This window comes from Herpailurus yagouaroundi, unplaced genomic scaffold (assembly GCF_014898765.1).
Source record: "Herpailurus yagouaroundi ecotype Mexico unplaced genomic scaffold, PumYag 28, whole genome shotgun sequence".
In the NCBI taxonomy this organism is placed as follows: domain Eukaryota; kingdom Metazoa; phylum Chordata; class Mammalia; order Carnivora; family Felidae; genus Herpailurus; species Herpailurus yagouaroundi.
The window spans coordinates 462,924-484,106 of NW_024412376.1; the positions used below are offsets into that span (position 1 = coordinate 462,924).

Below are 21,183 nucleotides of genomic sequence, written 5' to 3' on the forward strand. Positions count from 1 at the left end.
CATAGATTCCCAAGAATATGTCAGAGTTTACCAGTATGCCTTATTTCCCGGCTTTTCCTGTTAAGTTTTTTGGTCAGCCTCTTGTTTGCCCAATTGTTACTAGCACCTAATGCAGCAGTATTGTTTAACAACTGTGAACTGTCAAATGCTCTGGGGAAAAGACTTTTTTTTTACTGAATGAGCCAGTCAGATCAAAGAAAGACAAGCTCTGCAAGTGAGGATTTTCCAGTGAGCTGCCAGACAAATTGAGTAATGACAATTCCCTGGGAATGGGGTTTTTGAGGGAGTTCCCCACTGCCCATTCCAGTGAATGCTAGGCTTCTGGTTTTCACAGCTACTCTGATTGTGAGACTATATGTTTTCAAGATTACCTGGAGTTGGGGAGAGGAGATGGTAATAGAGCAAGTTAAAACCTACAAATCTTACTGTTCTTATGGATCTTCAGCTGTTTTCTGTTTTCTTCAATAAATACTCTTCAGATTGTTGCAAGGTTTCTGTTAATCTCCAGTTCTGAATACAGTGATTTTGACCATTTTTTGCAAGTATTCTCATTGTATTTTTGGAGGACCAGATTTTCAGAAGTCCTTACTGTCATTTGGAAGTACGTTCCCCTCAATAAGACCTTTATATGCTAATGAAAGAATATTTTAATGCCAATAGTTAATAACCACATCAAAAATTCTTTTTATTATGTTTAGCTACTTAAACTTGTAATAAAAAAATTTAGAGGGCACCTTTAAAAGGAAAGAAGGGTATTTTTTTTCAAAATTCTTTTGAAAAAAGATTCATGAGCAAATATGTTTAATGATCATTAGGTAAAAAGTTTCTTTAGGACACCATGAATTTCTATTATAAGTTATAAATAAAACTTTCACCATTTAATTAACAATTGTCATGTTTTATAACATTTAAAAACAATGGTAAAGTCCCTGGCATTATTTTGGTTTATAAAATCATACTTCATTCTAAATTCAGACTTATTCTATTTACTTGCTTATTTAGCATTGCTTTTTGTATACTTTCACAGTGACCACACCATTTTCTACATTAGTGTAAAGATACCTTTACACTCACAAATTTTGAAATAAAAATTAGGAAAATAGCAATTAGGGGAAAAATGGATATGTAAATTCAAACCAACAAAAACTATTCATATATTTTGGGTTCTCCACAGTAAGGAAGCATTAATACAAACAATCACCTTATACCTGGTGCCTCAATTTGTCTAATCCAAGAAAATAATCAAGATACATGGCTTTCTATTTGTCAAAGATGCCCAACAACTTACTGAATATTTGATTAGTTGAGGTTATTTATAACTGCTACTTATTGTCTTCTTACTCACTGGTAATTTCTAGGTAAAGCTTAGGCAGAAAAGCAAAGGGTCTCATCAGTCCATTTTGTGCCTATCATATACATTTAAACACTGAGTTTTTATACCATTTTCATCATGGAGTAAAAGTAAAATGAAGTCTTTGTTCATCAAGAAACACTCCTTCACATAATACCTGGATTTTTCCTTTTTATTATACCAAACTGTGTCAATTATTTTGAAATATTATTATTCAAATATTGTCCAGTGAACAAAGCTAACTATAATCACTGACTGTGTATCTCAACCATTCACATCTATCACAGAGAAACTCACACATTGCCATGGTTCTATTTTCTTCCTAAATATATTCATACCTTTGGAAAAAGGTAGGCTTGCTCTGGAACAAATGCTGGTCAGTTACATGCCAAGGCAGTAATTTCATAGCACCTTTTTATATTCTGAATTCCTTCCCATTAAATGAATAGAGCATGGAGGTGTGAAAAGCCTCATGCACTGAGAGTCACAAAAATTGTCTCTTGAAATCAATGCAACATTTCCAATCAAATCTGAGATGTTCAGTGAATATGAACATCAGGATCTTTAGCCTTAAAATCCAGAGACACCTTTAATCAAACCTAAAATTTAACATGCAGAATGGAAAATCCATAAAAAGTAAGAATTCTATTTGAAAACTCAAAGTACCAGGCAGGCCCAAATCTTGAATTTTGGGCCCATGAATGAAATATCTGTAATGAGAGGAAATATTAAGCAAAAAGATGAAAAACTGAAGACTAGAGGTTCATATTCCCAGATAAATTCAAGACTATCCTCCAAAATGACTGTATTGACATTTTCAAATATACTCTCTTATAATACAAAAGAAAGAGCTGTTTTCCCCATTTGTTTTCTTTTAAAGATACATTAAATTAAATGCCTTTTAAAGAGAAAGTCTTTGATGAATTATTTCTGAAAAACTGAACTCATACATGTTTTTAACATGTTCCCAATTCAGAATGTTAAGTAAAAGGATCATCTTCAACGTTGCTCTACTATGTGTGGGAGAGACAGCAAAGGTTTCATGGACTAAGGGCCGGGGGACTGGAAAAGAAAAGTTCTGAAAATTTGTGTAAAGACCAGATAGGAAACATTTTAGGCTTTATAGGCCATGAAGTCCCTGTTACAACTACTCAACATGTCATTTTAGTGTGAAGATGTAAAGAAATGGGTGTGGCTTTGTTCGATAAAACTTTACTTATGAAAACAGTCTATCAGCAGAATTTTGCCTGTGGGACATACTTTGCTGACCCCAATCTTTTTTCTTTTTTTTAAGATTTTATTTTTAAGCCCTCTCTATACCCAACATGGGCCTTGAACTCACAACCGCGAGATCAAGAGTCACATGTTCTACCAAGAGTCTATATGCCATGCTCTGAGCCAGTCGGGCACCCCCACTGACCCCTGATCTAAGAGAAAACTAGAAGAAGTAGAATTTGTGTTGAGCACATCATGAGTGAGCAAGCAAAACAGATTAGGATTCCTGATGTATTCTGTGCCTTATTTTTAAAATTATGGCATTTTTTCCCACTGGGCTGATAATCAGTTCCCAACTTTACTGGTAATAATGAGAGCAAAGGGGCAAAGTTAAGATGAAGAGATTCCTTCTTTAGAGTAACCTAGAAACCATATAATCTGCTGTCCAATATTCTGCACAAGAATGACCAAGTCTTTGCTTTGAGTATGCTTTCCCTGACAACTGGAGGAATGGAACCTTCTTCAATGCTCCAGCCAAGACCTAACCTAAACTCAGTTCTAAGGGAGAGCTACTAACAAGGCCAACTATCTCAAGTATTTGTTAGGAAAGCAAACCACAGCATATACTCTGACCTACAGGTTAAAGAATTAGGCAAAATAATCCTAAAATTTTTATTTTCAATAACGTAGAGTCTGGAAGCTTTGTGGAAAACATGCTTTCAGAGAAACTAAGGGCTCTCATGATCCATTGGTAAAATCTGGCCTCATAAACCTTGGGATATCGAAAACACAGTAGGTATACCCGCCCACATGACAATTCCATCTCCAACATGTTACAATAAGTGGGGTAAAAAAAAAAAGTATACTACTGATTTGGTAATTACTTTAATTCTGTAGTTCTGCTACAAGTTCCTATTTTGCTTTTGTTTTGTTTTCTTCTCTATCAAGTAAGTTTAATTGTATTATGCTGCCCTCAGGTGTCCACTTTTTTATATGCATGATTAGCAGGCAAAGTAGGATCCTTTGTAAATTTAGAAACCAAGATGCTGTCATATTCAAAGTATCCTTTCACAAACTGCAATCACAGAGCTAATGTAAGTATTAAAGAAGTTCAACATTTAGGGATATCTGAAATATTACTTGGGCTTTTCCTGCCACTTGTGTAAAAACACTGCCATTGAAAAAGGAACTGAAGTGGTTTAAAGAAAAAATAAAGCAACTGATAGTAATATTGTAACACAGTGGCTCTCAAAATAGGATTCATGGATCCTGTCCCCAGTGTCCATGAACTCAAACCTAGTGTTATAATAATACTCAAAACATTTCTTTCACTCTCACAAGTTACAGTGGAGTAAAAGCCAGATGACTTCTGACAAACTATAACCAACTAAATACAGAAGCAGAGGAGTTAGTTGTCTTCTATTAAGCCAAATACGAAAGTCTCCCCCAAATATTTTAAATGCTTTACTTTTCACTCATTTTTTGTTTTTCTAAGTGTAATTATTATTCATTAAAAAGAATTGTTATCCCCATATGATTTCACTTATACATGGAATCTAAAAAACAAGCAAATGAACAAACAAATAGGTGATGGGGATTAAGGAGGGCTTTTGTGATGAGCACCCAGTGTTGTATATAAGTGCTGAATCACTAAATTGTATACCAGAAACTAATATTATGCTGTATGTCAAGTAACTGGAATTTAATTAAAAACTTAAAAAAAACACATAAGTGTTTTTAAAGTTAAAAAAAAAAAAAAGAACAGAAACAGACCCATAAATACAGAAAAGTAGCTGATGGCTCCCAGAGGGGCAGAGGGTAAGGGGATAGGCAAAACAGGTGAAAGGGTGTGGGAGATACAAGCGTCCAGTTACGGAGTAAATACATCACAGGATAAAAGGTTTAATATAGGGAAAATAGTCAAGAGTTTGTTAATAGCATTGTATGGTAACAGATGGTAGCTACAGTTGTAGTCAGCATCTCATAACATACAAACTTGTCAAATCACTATGCTGTACACCTAAAACATTGTGTGTCAACATAACATTGTGTGTCAACTATATTTCAATTAAAAAAAAAAGGTACAGACTCCTAATTATAAAATAAATACCTCATGGGGATGTAATCTACATCATGGTTAATACTGTATTGAATTTTCAAAAATTAAGAGTTGTAGCTTGGGGCACCTGGGTGGCTCAGTGGGTTAAATGTCTGACTCTTGATCTCAGCTCAGGTCTTGATCTCAGGGTCATGAGATCAAGCCCCAGGTTGGGCTCCACACTAAGTGTGGCCCTACTTAAAAAAAAAAAAAAAAAAAGAAAGAAAGAAAATTGTAGCTTAAAAGTGCTCATCACAAGGAAAAAAACCTGTAACAAATGTTAACTGGACTTATTGTAATGATCATTTTGTAATATATACAAATATTGAATCATAATGCTGTACACCTAAAAATACATAAGAAATAAAATTCACTCATTTTAAAAGAAAAAAGTATGCTATTCATTTAATAGGCTTATTAATGCTATTTTAAAATAATTTAATATTTTTAAATCTTATCCATTTTAGTTTAACATAGTAAATAGTAATGGATATAACAAAAGTTCTTTGGGGACCTCAAAAAAATTCAAGAGTAAAAAGGGATTCTGAGACCATAAAGTTTGAGAAGTACTATAGTAGCAGACAGATTTTATCACAACTTCATAGAAAGTGTTTCCTCTGAAATTTGAGAAGATAAAAGAAAAGACACTGACCTCATTATCAAATTACAAAGACTAAATTCTACTTTTAACTTGTCACAGAAAGACCATTAACTTAAGCAGTGGGATTAAAGGTAAGAAGTGTGTTTACCTTCCTCACCCTCACTTCTCCTTCTCTCCCCAAAACATTTGCAGGAAAAAAGAGCAAAAACAGATTTAATATTGCATTTCATCTGCTTTCTTTTACCACTTTCTACTGTTGAGCTGTGCAAATGTGAAAAGTTCATAATGGTAAGAAGGAAAAGGAAAGTCATTATGCAGTGACTGAATAATGTATAAATTAGATAATCTGAGGTCTTTAAATGAGTCCCATTAACCCAACTCATATCCGTGGTATATTTTCCATGTATGAACCTATTCTAAAAAAAAAAGTGAAGAAAGAAAGAAAAGGAGAAGGAATTGGCTAGGGAGGAAGAAATGGAAGAAATAAAAAAAGGAAGGGAGGCTTTCATTTTGAAGAATCACAGAAGCCAAGAAAATCTACCAGTGTATAATTAATTTTGACATGCTTAAAAAGGCATTCCTACTAAAATCTAGGTAGCTGTCAATTTGACCAGTCATTGTATTTTAAAGGTCATTTCAAAATTGAAAAATCTGGGATGCATGGGTGGCTCAGTTGGTTAAGCATCCAACGCTTGATTCTGGCTCAGGTCCTGATCTCATGGTTCATGGGATCAAGCCCCACGTGGGCTCTGCCTTGACGGCACAAAGCCTGCTTGGGATTCTCTCTTTCCCTCTTTCTCAGCCCTTCTCCCACTTGTTCTCTTTCTCTCTCTCAAAATAAATAAACATTAAAAAAGTAAATAGATGAAATAAAATTGGAAAATCTGAAATCAAGAAAGTTTTCTATAAAAACATTTCCAGGGGCGCCTGGGTGGCGCAGTCGGTTAAGCGTCCGACTTCAGCCAGGTCACGATCTCGCGGTCCGTGAGTTCGAGCCCCGCATCAGGCTCTGGGCTGATGGCTCAGAGCCTGGAGCCTGTTTCCGATTCTGTGTCTCCCTCTCTCTCTGCTCCTCCCCCATTCATGCTCTGTCTCTCTCTGTCCCAAAAATAAATAAACGTTGAAAAAAAATTTTTTTAAAATAAAATAAAATAAAAACATTTCCACAGCTGATGGTTAAGGTTCTTAGGCTATCCCCCAAAAGCTCATTCTGAAGAAAGGAATAGTAAGAGTAAAACTGAATCCAAGGCCCCACCAGAAACCCTTGGCAACTTTGAGGCTAGACCTGATGCTTCTATGAACTTTCAGTATCATTGAGAAGCTCCTGGGATGAGAGCCCACTAGAAGTCACTGGGGCTAGGGAGCTCCCAGTGAGGTGAACAGAAAGACTTGGCACCAAGGAGGTGGAAAAGAGGTAAGGGAAGGAGGCTTTGCTGGCTGAATGCAAATTAAGAATGAGGCTAGAATCTATAGTTGGGTAAAACTCAATAAGGAAACAAATGAATGCCAGGGATGGCTTTCCTGGCAGAGGGCATCAAGGATATGGGGCAGACAGGAAGAGAAGGTATAGACAAGACAGCTACCCAAGACAAAGGGAGAGCAGCAGGCAAAATTCACTTAAGACAGCTGCCAGTTATAAAAATGATAATTACAGACACAGAGACTTTTTAAGGATATTAACTACCTATCAACCTTAGAGGTTTGTGGTGCTTTTGAGGCACAATATAAAAAGTAAAAGCATTAAGCAATTCTTATAATAGTCATTTTCCACTTCTGATAATAAACCAAACATTTTACCCACTTAAAATTCTGTGATCCTACAGAGCCAGTCTAGGAATTAAAAACTCACAATTACCAATGCAGTTTACAAACTGAAAAATAATATACTCCTATGACCTATGTCAAACTGAACTCCACATATATTTTTAACATTATTCTATTACAAAAACTATATTTTACCTTTGACTTTTTCTCCTCTCTACCAGTATGGTATACTAACTGGGTTTTATCCCTTATTCAACCTATAACCTAACACCAAAAACAAAACCAAGACAACACAGTAAAGTTCTGCCTCATACATTAAATTCAGACCTCTGAGGATGATATTCAACACACCTGGAGTATTCCAAAGACATTTATAGGATGCCCAGCCTGAGTCAGATACAGCCACCACTCCAGAAGAACCACAGTCCTCAACTCCCTTATACCTGTGGAGAGTGAGCTGGCTCTTGCCAACACTGAAAAGCATAGTGGACACCTTGGGTAAAATTGCTAGTAAAAATACCAAGCCACAGTATGAAAGGGTAGCTTCTGTCATAATATCTTCATTAAAAATAATGTCCTGGCTACTGCCTCTCACTGGCCTGGCCCTGCACAGCCATTGTCTTGTAGATCTCTTTTGACTTTTAGTTGTGAAATTCACCTACTGATTGTGTACTCATCTATCCTACACTTCATTACAACTCAATCTGTATCTAAAACTTCCTTCCACCTCAGAGTCCTGCCCTGGTGAGAAGTTCCTGCCTATTGTCCTGTCCCTGCCACCTGCCTTTACCCCCAGTGATAATCCTGCCAGAGGGCTGAATCTCAACTATGATGGAAGTACCAAAAGCACATTTGAAGATTAGTCCAGAAAATAAATAGGCCTGAATTTATTCTAACATGACAAAATCCTTTTGCTCAAACTATTTCCAATAAAATACAAGGCTTTAAAAAGAAAAAGATTTTCATATTTTCAACTCTTTCCATGTTCATAGTTCAAACAACATGTAATACAACTTAGTTTCAGTATAGCAAGAGAAAACCACACTCGAGTTTGTTTTAATAGAAATTTATCTGTATGTGCAAAAGTTTAATTTACATATATATTTCATAGATGGAGGCATTTTAAAAAGATTACTTAGCAAATTAATCATGTGACCACAATTATAACATATTTATCTAAAAGAATAAGCCACATGCAGACAAATAAAAGCCAGTCAATACTATTGCTAAAATAATGATACATCATTCATATTTTTAAAAAAATAGACACAAAACGGAATCAGCATTTTTAGTTCCAATTAAATTATAACATCTGAATGAATTTCTCCCCAAAATATTGCATACGCCTTAGATTTTTTTTTCTTAGCATACTTATTAGTGAAGTTCAATAATCCAGTGATTAAATTAGCTATAATTAAAATTAAATAGCTCTCCAGTGCTTTTCCACCTTAGCACCTCAGTTACCTGCTACCATTCTTCAGTTTAAAGGATTAATGGAAGTTAGCCTAGCCAACACTCCAGAAATGAGATTTGACTTCCATGAACATCTCATTCATTTCCCATCCTTACCCAAATGGCACAGAACTTGGATAGAGTAGAGACACTAAAAGAGTTTGTTGAATGATCAAATAAATTAGAAAAAGAAAGAAAGAAATTCCAACATGTAACACTATATTAGATTTATTACATTAGTATACATTCTATTGTTTTATTAGTAAGAAAGTTAGCAGAACAAAGGCCCATATCAGTGCATTTTCAATGTATCATTCCTTAGAGTAAATAAAGCCACAAGAAAGATTCACAAAGTAAAGCCAAAAGAATTCCCAAGGTATGCCTCCCCCACTGAGAGTATGAGAACACGCTTATCTTGGTACTTCTTAAAAAGGTCATGCTATCATGGCACAATGGTATAAAAGAAAAAGAAAATGGTTTATTAGTTTACTCCCCAAGAGGATTATTCTGACATTGGATTGAGTAATGAGAGGTAATGGCCTAGGCAGTACAGCCTAGGAAGGTGAAAAGGGGAAAAGGTTAGAAATGAACCACTTTATATTTTGAATGGTTCACCTTCAAAGGGGCCATGCTAATAAGTCAAACAAACATGATAACAAAAAATCAGGCAACCATGATGCAAGAGAAGCTACATCCAGAATTATGGATAAAAACTTACCACCTAGAAGGAAAATTTATTTTTTAAATGAATCCATAGTTTGAAGATAAGAGAAACACATTTTCATATGGTTAGTTCTCATGATAACAACTATCTATTTTAACAGACTTTTAACAGCATGCATTCTAAATAAGGATTAAAAAAACTCTAGTATACAAAACCTAAACAACAGACAACCCTAAGTATAAAGCATACATTTTCAAAAACAAAGCTAAGAACTAATAATCATTAAATACATGATTTTGATGATATACAGAGATTTACTTGTACTTATAATATTCTCCCTCTTATATGTAATTCTGCCACCACAGCCAAATATTAATTATGTATGACTGGCATAACTCAAGCTAATAATAAACTGTTCATTTGTTTGCTGTCTCTTACTGATAAACTCTTACATTCTAGTTGCCAAAAGAAGTATGATGCTTCATTTAATCTCTTTTCAAATATTCGAAGGAGGTATGAAGACAGAGCAAGAGCAAATCCAAGATCTGTGGTTCTGAACCTATGGGCTAAAGACACTGAGGTGCCCATGCCTAGTTGGATATCAAGCATGCTGACTTATCTGAATAAATAATAAACCTCACACCTTTATCTCCTCCTGTTTCAAATTATTGTGATTAATAAGTTACATATTTATTTGAAAGTATTATTAAAGCAATATTAGCTTTTTAAAAGGTAATTTACCTTTTAATAGAAACCAATCTCGCATCTAACAACTTCCACAGAAGTTCTATGAGATCCTCAACCTTTAAATAAGAATTGATTCTTTTTTTTTTTCATTACACATTTTCTCAGTAAACAGACACTAAATGTACAACCATCATATATGGATGGGACCTCAAAATAACTCATGTGAAGAAGATCCCTCATGCTGGGACTCTCTGATTTAGACCAAAGTTATATGTGGACAAGAGCACTCAAAATTGTCTCAGCTGAAAGGTTGAGAAATTTAGTGTGAAGAAAAGAAGGGGACAGAATTGCAACTGTTATCACAAGACAGGGAAAGAGGAAAGCAGGGAAAACTTGCTTCACTGGTAAGAGAAAAGCAGAGGTCAGGACTATCCACTGATTCGTCCTCCCCTTGGCAAGCTGGATGAGTTTAGATTCTGATCCTCATTTCAAGGCTCACTAGTACCTTCATTTCCATAAGATGTATTACAGCGCTATTACTCCAAAATGTCCCCTGAAAAAAATCTACATTCTTAATCTCTATCATCTCTGGACACATGTTATGCATGTCAACAAGTCACTAAGTTATTCTAAATTCACCTGATGCAAACTGCAAAAGGAATTTCTTGGTTGAGTATCATGAGATTTGTGAAGGCAGCGTTAAACTAACTGTCACTAACTACATCTCCTCTTCAGTCTTCTGAGGGTAGAACACTTCTTTCCCTTCAGTCCATCTTAATGGTCCCATAGAGCTCCATTTTGCCTTAAGGAAATTATGTGGCCTTTTGAAATAGGAGAACGAAATTGGACTGATAACTGAGTTTTAGTTCTTTTAATTGTAAGATAAATCATATAGCAAATCAAGGGATGATTTAGATTCTTTAATTACAAGAAACCTGGTTTTCTCTTCAAAATAAATGGACTGGAGGGTATGAAAAAGTTTTTGCGCTAAATAAGTATATATTGGCCTATATTAAGCTAAAACATTCTTATTTTCTCTAATATAAATAGTTTAAGTAAATGCTAAAATTCCACATCTACAAAAGGAAAGCTTGTATAATAACTATAAATTTAAGTTTATTCTACATCTTAAATACAAGAAGAGAAAGTAATTATATCATTTTGATATTTTAACTGGTAAAAGACCAGGTGAGCTGAGAAATGTAGAAAAGGCTGAGTTCTTATGACTCACTACTGTATTTGGTGAAAACACAGTCAACATTTTCAGATCTAACTTATATCTCCTTTCCATCAGATATCAACTCTAATAGCTAACCAAAAACAAAATAAAACAAAAACAAAAACAACAAAGTAAAAGCTCAGCCTCTGCCATCTACTGGAGAAAGAAGATACAGAACACACACATTACAGACAAAACAACTCCAGACATGTACATGATATCGTATTCACTTAAAACTAAGCTCTGTGCTAGCATGTAAAGTAAGTTATTTCTTCTTCCAAAGATTTATGTTTACCTAGCTGTCAAGTAGAGAATGAGAGAAAGGGCAGCAGATAATAAATATGTATGAACACAAAAGCAAAGATAAGCCCAAGACATTTTAATCTGTATAAGACATCTTCACACACCTACACTTACATGGCCATGGAGATCTGTGTTAAGAAGCATCATTGCACAGGTGAGGCAATGGACTCCATCTAAGGGGAAAGACAAGGAAAGAAAGCATTAATTCACTATTTCCTGTTGGCCTTGTTATTATCATTAAATAGCATACACTAAGAACCTATGAAAACACAATAATGTGGCTAGGCACAATTCATCATATTTGGGGAGACAAAAAAATAGATAAAAATAAAATACTAAAGGGACTTCAGTGACAAAGTTGGACTCTACTGCTGGTAAAGTATATTATTCTTACCTCTCTGGAGGGGAATTTGACATACACATTGTAAGCTTTGAAACAGTAATCTTTTACTTTTGACACAGTAAATCCACTTACAGGGCTTTACACTAAGGAAATAAGGATCTATACAAAATACAAGGATATCCAAAGAAACATTGCTTTCAATGGGGAACAAGTAAATAAAACCCTCCAAAAATACAACTGTTATGTGTAAGTCATTAAAAATGTTGTCCAAGTATACATGTTTAAATAGAAAAATATTTCATAGTAAATTATTACATGAAAAATGCACTAAATGCAGTATAGTTCCATTTAAATATAAATATATCTAGAATAATACATAACAATATTAAAAGATTATTGTCTCCGGATAGTGAGATAATTTTTATATTTTTATCTATATATTTTCTTAATTTTTGAAACACAAGATACAGAAAATAAAATAAACCATTTTCTACTATTCCTTCTTTTTTAACTTTCTGAGAGGAAAGTAAATTAAGAAAGAAGCAAAAGTTAAAGGAAACCAAGATTTGGGTCTTTCATTGTACTTTCTGGGTATTAGTTCTCTGGCTAAAAAAGAGGAATAGTTATCCTTTTTCGTGACAATTCTTTAAAGGCAACATGTAGGCTACTGGCACAGGATACTATGGATCAGACAAAAGTAAAATATTGGAATAATCTGAAAATATTAAAAAATTAAATATTCAAAAAAAATGTTGTTCAAACCAGAAGGATCATTTCACACTTAGATGGAAACATTGCTCTCTCTTCTTACTTTATAGAGGAAAAGAAAAGGCAATAAGAATTAAGCTTCTCATTTCCAAACCTTAGAAATACTTCTCATTCTTTTCTTGCAATTCTCAATCCAAGTATAGCTGTCCATAGCAGTTGCAGATGCAGAAAAATCTTACTAATGAATGCCAAATGTACAGAAAGGCCTTTCTAATTACTGAATTCATGAATGAAAGAAAGCTTATTTGGGGGCACCTGGGTGGATCAGTCAGTTAAATGTCTGACTCTTAACTTAGGCTCAGGTCATGATCTCACAGTTTATGAGTTCGGCCAGGCATTAGGCTCTGTGCTGACAGTGTGGAGCTTGCTTAGGATCCTCTCTCTCTCCCTCTCCCTTTCAAAATAAATAAACTTTAAAAAAATCTTAAAAAACAAAAAGCTTATTTTTCAAAGTATGCCTTTGAGGATAGTAGGTGATTTCTGTTATTAATGCCTCTAAGGAGATGTTACCAAATGCCCAAAAGTATATTCATTCCACTTCCAGCTTATTATTAAATTTTAAATACATTAAAACAAATTCCTTAAAAGCATCTAGAAAACTCAGCAGCCAACTCTAAAATATCCCTATCAGTTGAGGGTACACATCCATATTCCTTCTTTCACTAAGGACTGCTAACATCTTATTAGATATGAAGAAGGTTTTAATAGAAACAACTCCCTTTTTATCCCTTTCATTCTCTACTCCGTGATTACAATAGGCCTAACTATAATCAAAGAAAGGACTAAAGAAAATTAAGTTCCCATTTTACAGAGAAGAATGTGACTTTAATGATCAGATGGTTAGTTAATTTAGCTATAGCCTGGAGGGTGGAGACCAGAGACCTGGGGAATAATCACTTTAGTCAATATCATGTACACTTAACTGGCAATATTGAAGCTCAAAGATAACTGCCATTTCTCATGCATCTGGTCCTAGTGATCTCTTCCAGAATCTGTGTTTATGAAAGATTCTCCAATTGCAAATGAAAGCACCTGACCTCAAATCATGAAAACTTTGCTTTATTGCAGGAGTTGACATGGAGGAAAAACCTCTCTTGATAGGGTACATCAACAATTAAATAGCTTAAACTTGCTTTTTAAAATTAGTACAATAAACATAAACTCATAGTTCATTAAAATCATAAACCAAATTCAGTGGTCAGTGTTGTTACAATGAATATCAAACCAAAGCACTGGAGACACACCACAAACTCCAGTGAGATTTGTAAACGTTTCCAAAACTAACCACAAAATTAATAAGCATACATGCAAGGGGTTTAGGGTCAGATGTATAGGAAGAAGAAATAAGAAAACTAGCATTTCATTAAAATGTGCTTTGCATGTAAAATCTCAGAGTGACAGCATGAGCAACTTAAAGCATCCTGTCATAGTATGGAACTGGAAAACTAAGTAAAAATTAATTAAAAGAAGAATAAGGAATATCATGCAGTCATTACATATCATGCTTTTTAAAGAATATTTAATGACATGAGAAAACGCTCAAATGAAAACGAAGGACAACAGGAAACAAAACTCTGTAATGATTCCAATTTGACATTAAATATTTCACAAACTGACTGGAAGGAAATAAATCAAGCAGTTAATAATAGTTATCTCTAGATAACTAGATGATTTTCATTTTCTTCTGTATAATCTTCCATATTTTCCACAATAAAATATAACTTTAATAATGAGAAAAATAGCCCTTGTTTTTTGAAATACAAACATTTCCATCAGATTACCTTGTGAAGCAATAGTGTCTGGGTTACAGTAAAAATATCTATTGGAGAAATGTATTAAAACTCTCTCTCGTTCTTGAGTTTCTCCCACAAGAGAAAATGCTTTAAAGAAATACCTAAAAAAGAATTAGGGGGAAAAAAGTGAAACTTTAGAAAACATTACCATACTCTTTATGTTTGACAATTAAAATTACTTCATATAGGGGTGCCTGGGTGGCTCAGTTGGTTAAGCATCCAACTGTCTCTTATTTTGAGTTTATTATCTCAAAAATAAACATTTTAAAAAATTAAAATAAAATTAATTCATATATAATAAGAAATTAATTAGGGGTGCCTGGGTGGCTTAGTCTGTTAAGTGTCCATTTCTTGATTTCAGCTCAAGTAATGATCTCATGATCCGTAACACTGAACCCCACACCGGGCTCTGCATTAATAGCACAGAGCCTGCTTGGATTCTCTCTCTGACCCTCCCCTGCTAGCTCTCTCTCTGTCTCAAATAAGTATACAAATAAAGAGAAATTAATTATATGAAGATATTCTACAGTTATTCTTTTATAAAATCACTTACTATATAGCCATTCAATATAAATTTATTTTATTCTATAAAATGTCAATATAAAGATGGACAAGGGAATAACAATACCACCTTGGGAAGGTGGTAACTTCCCATGACTAAATGACAAATAGCCATTTAAAAGATCAGTCAGATAAAAACCAAAGAACACTTAAGGCTGAACCTACAACCATGAAGGCTATGTTTTAAAACTGTACATGGATCACAGTTTATCATTTTGCTATATGATTATACTTGTCATTGACACATTGTTAAAATTACAATTATATTATTTTGTGTATAGTAGATTTCTCTTATTTTATTTTGCCTATTATCATATTATATTATTACCTTTTATATGGAAAGGAAATTGGGAGCTAAAACTATAAATTATTTCTTGGGTTAGGAATAAATTAATGTATGTATAAAAATTCTTTGAAAAATAAAAATATGCCCAGAACTACACACCAATCTAAATCTGAGTCACTAAGAGTACTGTCTATTATGGATAAACTCAGATGACCCTCACTAGACAAAGCACTTCCCTAAGTATGAGATGAATAGGAAAAAAAAATCCTTTAAAATGTTCTAAAAAGTCTTACTGTGGAAACATACATAAAACCTTATTTCTATGATGAAAATGTTGCTGTCTTAGTTTGTTAAATCTAAATTACACTGACCAAACTTTAATTTTTCATAACTTTTATAAACCACATCAGAAAGTAAAGCATAAATATAGATCTTTCCTCTGCCTTTATTTGTTTTCAGTGGAAAAACCTATGAGTGCCATTGATTCATGCAAACTGCCACAGAATAAGTCACTGTTGTGCATTCTAATCCAAACATCCTCACTTCACCTCCCAAGGCACAGTTTCCTGATTTATAAAACTAGAGGGTTACACAGATGATCTCAGAATTCCTCCAACCTCTGACATGTTAAAAAGTTTATAAGAGTAAATGCTGACTAAGTTTTACTTTTAGCAGTGGCTCTTAGAAATTTACAATACAATAGTGGTGTGAAAAGTGAGGATCAGTGTGTTTATGACACTATTTTGAATGGATCAGCAAAAAGTGCTGAAACAGTTTTGCAGATATTTTCTGATTATTATGTGGATAGTCATTTTTCTTCCATTCATGAGTTAATACCAAAGTATCACCTTAAAAGGCTACTTGGCTATTGTAAACAAATGCTTAGGGAAAAAAATATATAATTCTACAGCCTGTAAAACTGCCTTTTTTTAAATTGATCATTCAAAAACCAAGTTCCCACAGATTCTACTCCTCCTCGAGACTTACTTTGTCACTATTCTTTACCACATCATCTGCTAGATGCAAAATAGGAGTTCATATATGATTTCATAAAAACAATATATTTTTCTTTCTGCTATGTTTAATAACTATAGAATAATCTGAGCTAAGATTACAAAGTCACTATGGGTTTTAAAAAAATTAAAAATCACACTTTAGCTTCAGCATTACTTCTCTTCTCAGAATTAATTTTTGGAGGCAAAAAAGAACAGAAGTGATATTTAATCATACCTGAGAGACTGATCCAGTGTCATTCCTGTAAAATCAAAAAACTTCAGATATTCTTCTGCAACTAGTTTGCTAAATTCATTGCTATAAGAAAACAGGATAGACTCTGTTATTAAAGTTGAAGCTATTAAACAAGACAACACACACGGACACATTCAGACACCAGCCTTGGTACAGAACGTACTTCTTGCCTAGGTGCTTTGCGACATCCGATCTTTTGAATCTGTCTAGTTGATAAAGGCGTTTGGCCAACCTTTTGGCTGCTTCTATGTTGCTGCTGGTACCATTACTGAGACTTTCTGAGGTCTCCTTTTCCAGAATTTCAGTGCTCCCCATCTCAGAATGAGTCTCTAGTAGTGCTGTTTTTACCCCAGCATTGCTGTGAGAATTGATAAAGAAGAAAAAAATTAAAAAGATTTTTCTTATGTGACAAAAAAAGGAAAATAGCTGATGAAATTATCATATTGTAGCAATAAATGAAAAACTTTTAAATGGGATAGTTTTAGGCTTAATTATTCATAAAACTATTTACAGCAATATATTTCAATGTACTGAAGAAGTGATTGCTTACACCCCTTATGAGCAGTTAGGACCTTTACATTTTTAAAAATACAGAGGACTCTAGTTACCTTCATGTTTGTGTGAGTTGTATCTATTGATATCCACTGTATAAATAATTTAAAAAGAAAATTTTCAAATATTAATTCACTTAAAAATAATAAACCCATTTCATGTCATGCCTGGGTGGCTCAGTCGGTTGAGCATCCGACTTCGACTCAGGTCATGATCTCATGGTCTGTGAGTTCGAGCCCCACGTTGGGCTCTGTGCTGGCAGCTCAGAGCCTGGAGCCTGCTTCGGATTCTGTGTCTGCCTCGCTCTCTGCCCCTCCCCCACTCATGCACGCGCGCGCGCGCGCTCTCTCTCTCTCTGTCAAAATAAATAAACATTAAAAAAAAAGTAAAAAAAAAATAAACCCATTTCAATGATATAAATATTTTATTAAAAATAATTTTCCAGGGGCGCCTGGGTGGCGCAGTCGGTTAAGCGTCCGACTTCAGCCAGGTCACGATCTCGCGGTCCATGGGTTCGAGCCCCGCGTCAGGCTCTGGGCTGATGGCTCAGAGCCTGGAGCCTGTTTCCGATTCTGTGTCTCCCTCTCTCTCTGCCCCTCCCCCGTTCATGCTCTGTCTCTCTCTGTCCCAAAAATAAATTTAAAAAAAAGTTGAAAAAAAAATTTAAAAAAATAATTTTCCAAAATAATAACATTAAATGTAATGAGAAAAGCAATAATTATTTCCATTTTTTACATATTTCTTTCATAGTTGGCTTACTAGAAGACAGCTGGATTCTCACTGCCACTTCTATATTTAATTTGTAAACAATAATATTGTTTTGGTTGAAATATATTAAGAAAAAATCCAGGGATATCTGGGTGGCTCAGTTGGTTAAGCATCCAACTCTGGATTTTGGCTTATAAGGGTCATGATCTCCTGGTTCATGATATTAAGCCCTGCACTGGGCTCTGTGCTGGCAGTGTAGAGCCTGCTTGAGATTCTCTCTCTCTGTCCCTCTCCCTCTCTCTCTCTCTGCCCCTCCCCTGCTCTCTCATGCTGACTCTCTCTCAAAATAAATAAATAAACCTTAAAAAAAAGAAAGAAAATCCAGCTTATTAGAAAAATAAGAAGTATTTTAATCTTTTACAGATAATTATATTTTTTTTATAGGACACCAAAATAAAACAAGGGATAGTTTCTTAAATGTTAGTTGCAATAAAGTATCAATTAACCTTTTGTACACACATTAAAATTTGTCTTACACTTTACTTTTTCTTAAGATTTTATTTTTAAGTAATCTCTACACTCAACATGGGGCTCAAACTCATGACTCCAAGATCAAAAGTCACATGCTCCAGTGACTGAGCCAGCCAGGTGCCCCTGTCTTACACTTTAAATGGATCTTTTACCCAGGCATGATTCTGCATCATACATTGGTCATTTGCAAAATATGTTACACATTTCACTATATAATACTTTTAAAAGTTACATTTATTAAATGCCATGATTATCTTCAGAGAAGTCTTCAAGTATTGAAAAGATATCAAAGTTTTGGTGGCAGACAGAAATATTCCAAAATTCTAATTTTTGACTGAAAGCTCAAATTGTACTGTTGGCAACAAATATAGTCAGTAGTTTTCTTAAAGTATTAATAGACTCACTCTATCAATTTTTGAGAAAATGTTTGCCAATAATCATAGTTTTTCAGTTACACTTTGAAGGAAAACTGGCATTTCACAAAAAGCAACTGGTTTGTAACTCACAACTTAATTACATGTAAGGCTGTCCGAAGGAAAACCATCAGGAGAAGTGCTTTATGCATATTTTCCATTTCATCACATGTGAAAATAAAAAGGAATGGCTAAAATTAACAGCACAGGAAACAACAGATGTTGACAAAGATATGGGGCAAGGGGAACCCTCTTGTACTGTTGGTGGGAATGCAAATTCGTGCAGCCACTCTGGAAAAAATAGAACTACACTACAACCCATCAATTGCACTACTAGGTACTTACCCAAAGGATAAAAAAAATACTGATTTGATAGGTCACATGCATCCAGTGTTTTTAGCAACATTATCAACAGCCAAATTATGGAACGAGCCCAAATGTCCATTGACTGATGAATGGATAAATAAGATGTGGTATGTATATAGAGTGGAATATTACTCAGCCATCAAAAAGAATGAAACCTTGCTGTATGCAATGGTATGGATGGAGTGTATTATGCTAAAGTGAAATAAGTCAGTCTGAGAAAGACAAATCCCGTAAGATTTCACTCATATGTGGAATTTAAGAAACAAAATAGATGAACATAAAAGAAAAAAAAGAGAGGGAGGCAAACCAAAAAACAAATTCTTAACTATAGAGAACAAACTGAGGGTTGCTGTAAGGGAGGCAGATAGGGGGATGGCCTTAGGTGATGGGGATTAAGGAGGGCACTTGTGATGAGCACTGGGTGTTATATGTAAGTGATTAAACACTAAGTTCTACTCCTGAAACCATTACTACACTATGTGTTAACTAGAATTTAAATAAAAACTTGAAACAAACAAAAAAGTTATGTACAAAAAGGTTAAAATGTAATTATTTTGTACTGCTTTATAAAGGAATTTTTAGGTGAGTTTTGTTTCTTTGAGTACATGGTAATGAAGAATATAATAACAACTTGGAAAGTTTGGTGCCACTACCTTTGTGTTAGAGGCCCTCCCTAAGGAATGTGGTGAAAACCTCAAGACTAGGAAAGGCAACCTGGCTATGTGTGTGTGGGGGTGACATTCCTCAAGACTCTGTAACATAGACCGCCCATGCAGACTGTATTTTACCATATATGGGAAAGAAAGGAGCAAAACTTGTACAAAAAGCAACCCCCCACTGCATTTGGGGCTCAGCCTTTTGGGTCTTAGCCCATTGAGCCCGTGCTGGCATCAATAAAGCTGCTTCCTAGAAAGAAAAGCCTGGGTGTCCCGACTCTCTGTGTGTGACTCACTGCTACACCTTGATTTGTGCTAAAGCCCCCTCCATTGTTTTCGTACCATCAGTGTAAATATCAATACAGTGAAAAAAGGAAAATAATGCTGTACTCCTATTATAAAATAGCTTTGACCTCATTAACCTCCTGAAAGAGTCACAATAAGCCCCACTGACCACACTGTAAGAACCTCTGCTCTAGAAAGGGGTCACAAATTAGAACCTGGCTATAGAATGCTACATAATGCATTTGTAACACTAAACCAACAAGAATATAGTAACTTCCAAATCCTCACTTTAACTTGGAAAATAGGCAAAGATGTGTTCATGATAAACAACTATGCTTACGCAGCCTTCCAATGTACTTACCACAGACCCTAAACCTGACACAGTCAGAATTTTTCTGTAATGAACCAGACAGTAAATATTTCAGACAAGGCCTCATAACGTCTCTATCATACATGCTTCTTTCTTTTTGTTGTTTTTTCTTTTTTTTCTTCAACCTTTCAAAACTTAAAAGCCATTCTAGGCTAGGCTGAACAGGCTCACAGGCCTAGTTTTGTGTGTTTTTGCTCTATCCCATAGTTCTTTAACTTAGCCTGAATTATAAGTAAACATTTATTGTCTAAATCAGGACACTCTGAAGAAGGAACAGGGATAATAAAATCATTAAATATGTAATTATAATTGTTACGAAGTTTGAAAGAGTCATTGCCAATAAAAAATTAGTTGTAAACTTACAGCATACAATAAATGACAAAAATCATTATAGCAAAAATGAATAGATTTTTAAGCAAAATTGATCAATCTCTATTTTTGTCACTTATTCTACCTAACTTACAATATCCCATTTCCTACTACCAACTAGCTAAGTGGCAGCCTCGCAGATTCATGTTCACTATCACTCAAAGGCAGTTCCAGCCACTGCACACCAAGTAGCTCCTAATGGCTGTGCAGTCCCAGACCTCCCTAACCACTGACAGACCTGAGGGAATTCAATGCCCCTTGCAACTTCTCTCCAAGCTCCCTTATCAGCAAGTCTTCCACATGCTGTCCTTGAAAGTCAGTGACATGGGGAGGGATAAAGAGAGAGGTTATCCCACTTTGTCTTTTAGACTCAACTATGTGAAAATCATGAGGGAGCATAAGGCAAACTGACAGTCCCAAATACTCCCTACTCCCAGGTGGGGTATGTTAGGCACTCCTGGCTGCCCAAGAACAAAGGAAAAGGGGAAAAGTAAATGGTTAACTGATAGAGATCACAGTCATGCAGGACATGGGTCTCCATCAATTTACAAATATCTTAGTAAATTACAAGAAAAAGTCA

General features: G+C 34.8%; 1 protein-coding gene across 14 annotated transcripts in view; it reads right to left on the reverse strand.

Annotated features, from left to right (window-relative positions):
• The window catches only part of PSD3 (pleckstrin and Sec7 domain containing 3), a 746,112-nt gene that overhangs the window by 343,204 nt on the left and 381,725 nt on the right, over positions 1–21,183 (reverse strand). For all 14 annotated transcript variants that reach the window (XR_005797446.1, XM_040496884.1, XM_040496672.1 and 11 more), the window contains 4 exons: positions 16,517–16,711; positions 16,336–16,416; positions 14,247–14,359; positions 11,469–11,527 (listed from right to left, as the gene is read on the reverse strand). Coding sequence is in view for 13 of the 14 variants with exons in the window: in XM_040496884.1 (XP_040352818.1) it covers positions 11,469–11,527; positions 14,247–14,359; positions 16,336–16,416; positions 16,517–16,711 (448 nt within the window). In the remaining variant the exon portion in view is untranslated. The remainder of the gene's footprint in view (positions 1–11,468; positions 11,528–14,246; positions 14,360–16,335; positions 16,417–16,516; positions 16,712–21,183) is intronic.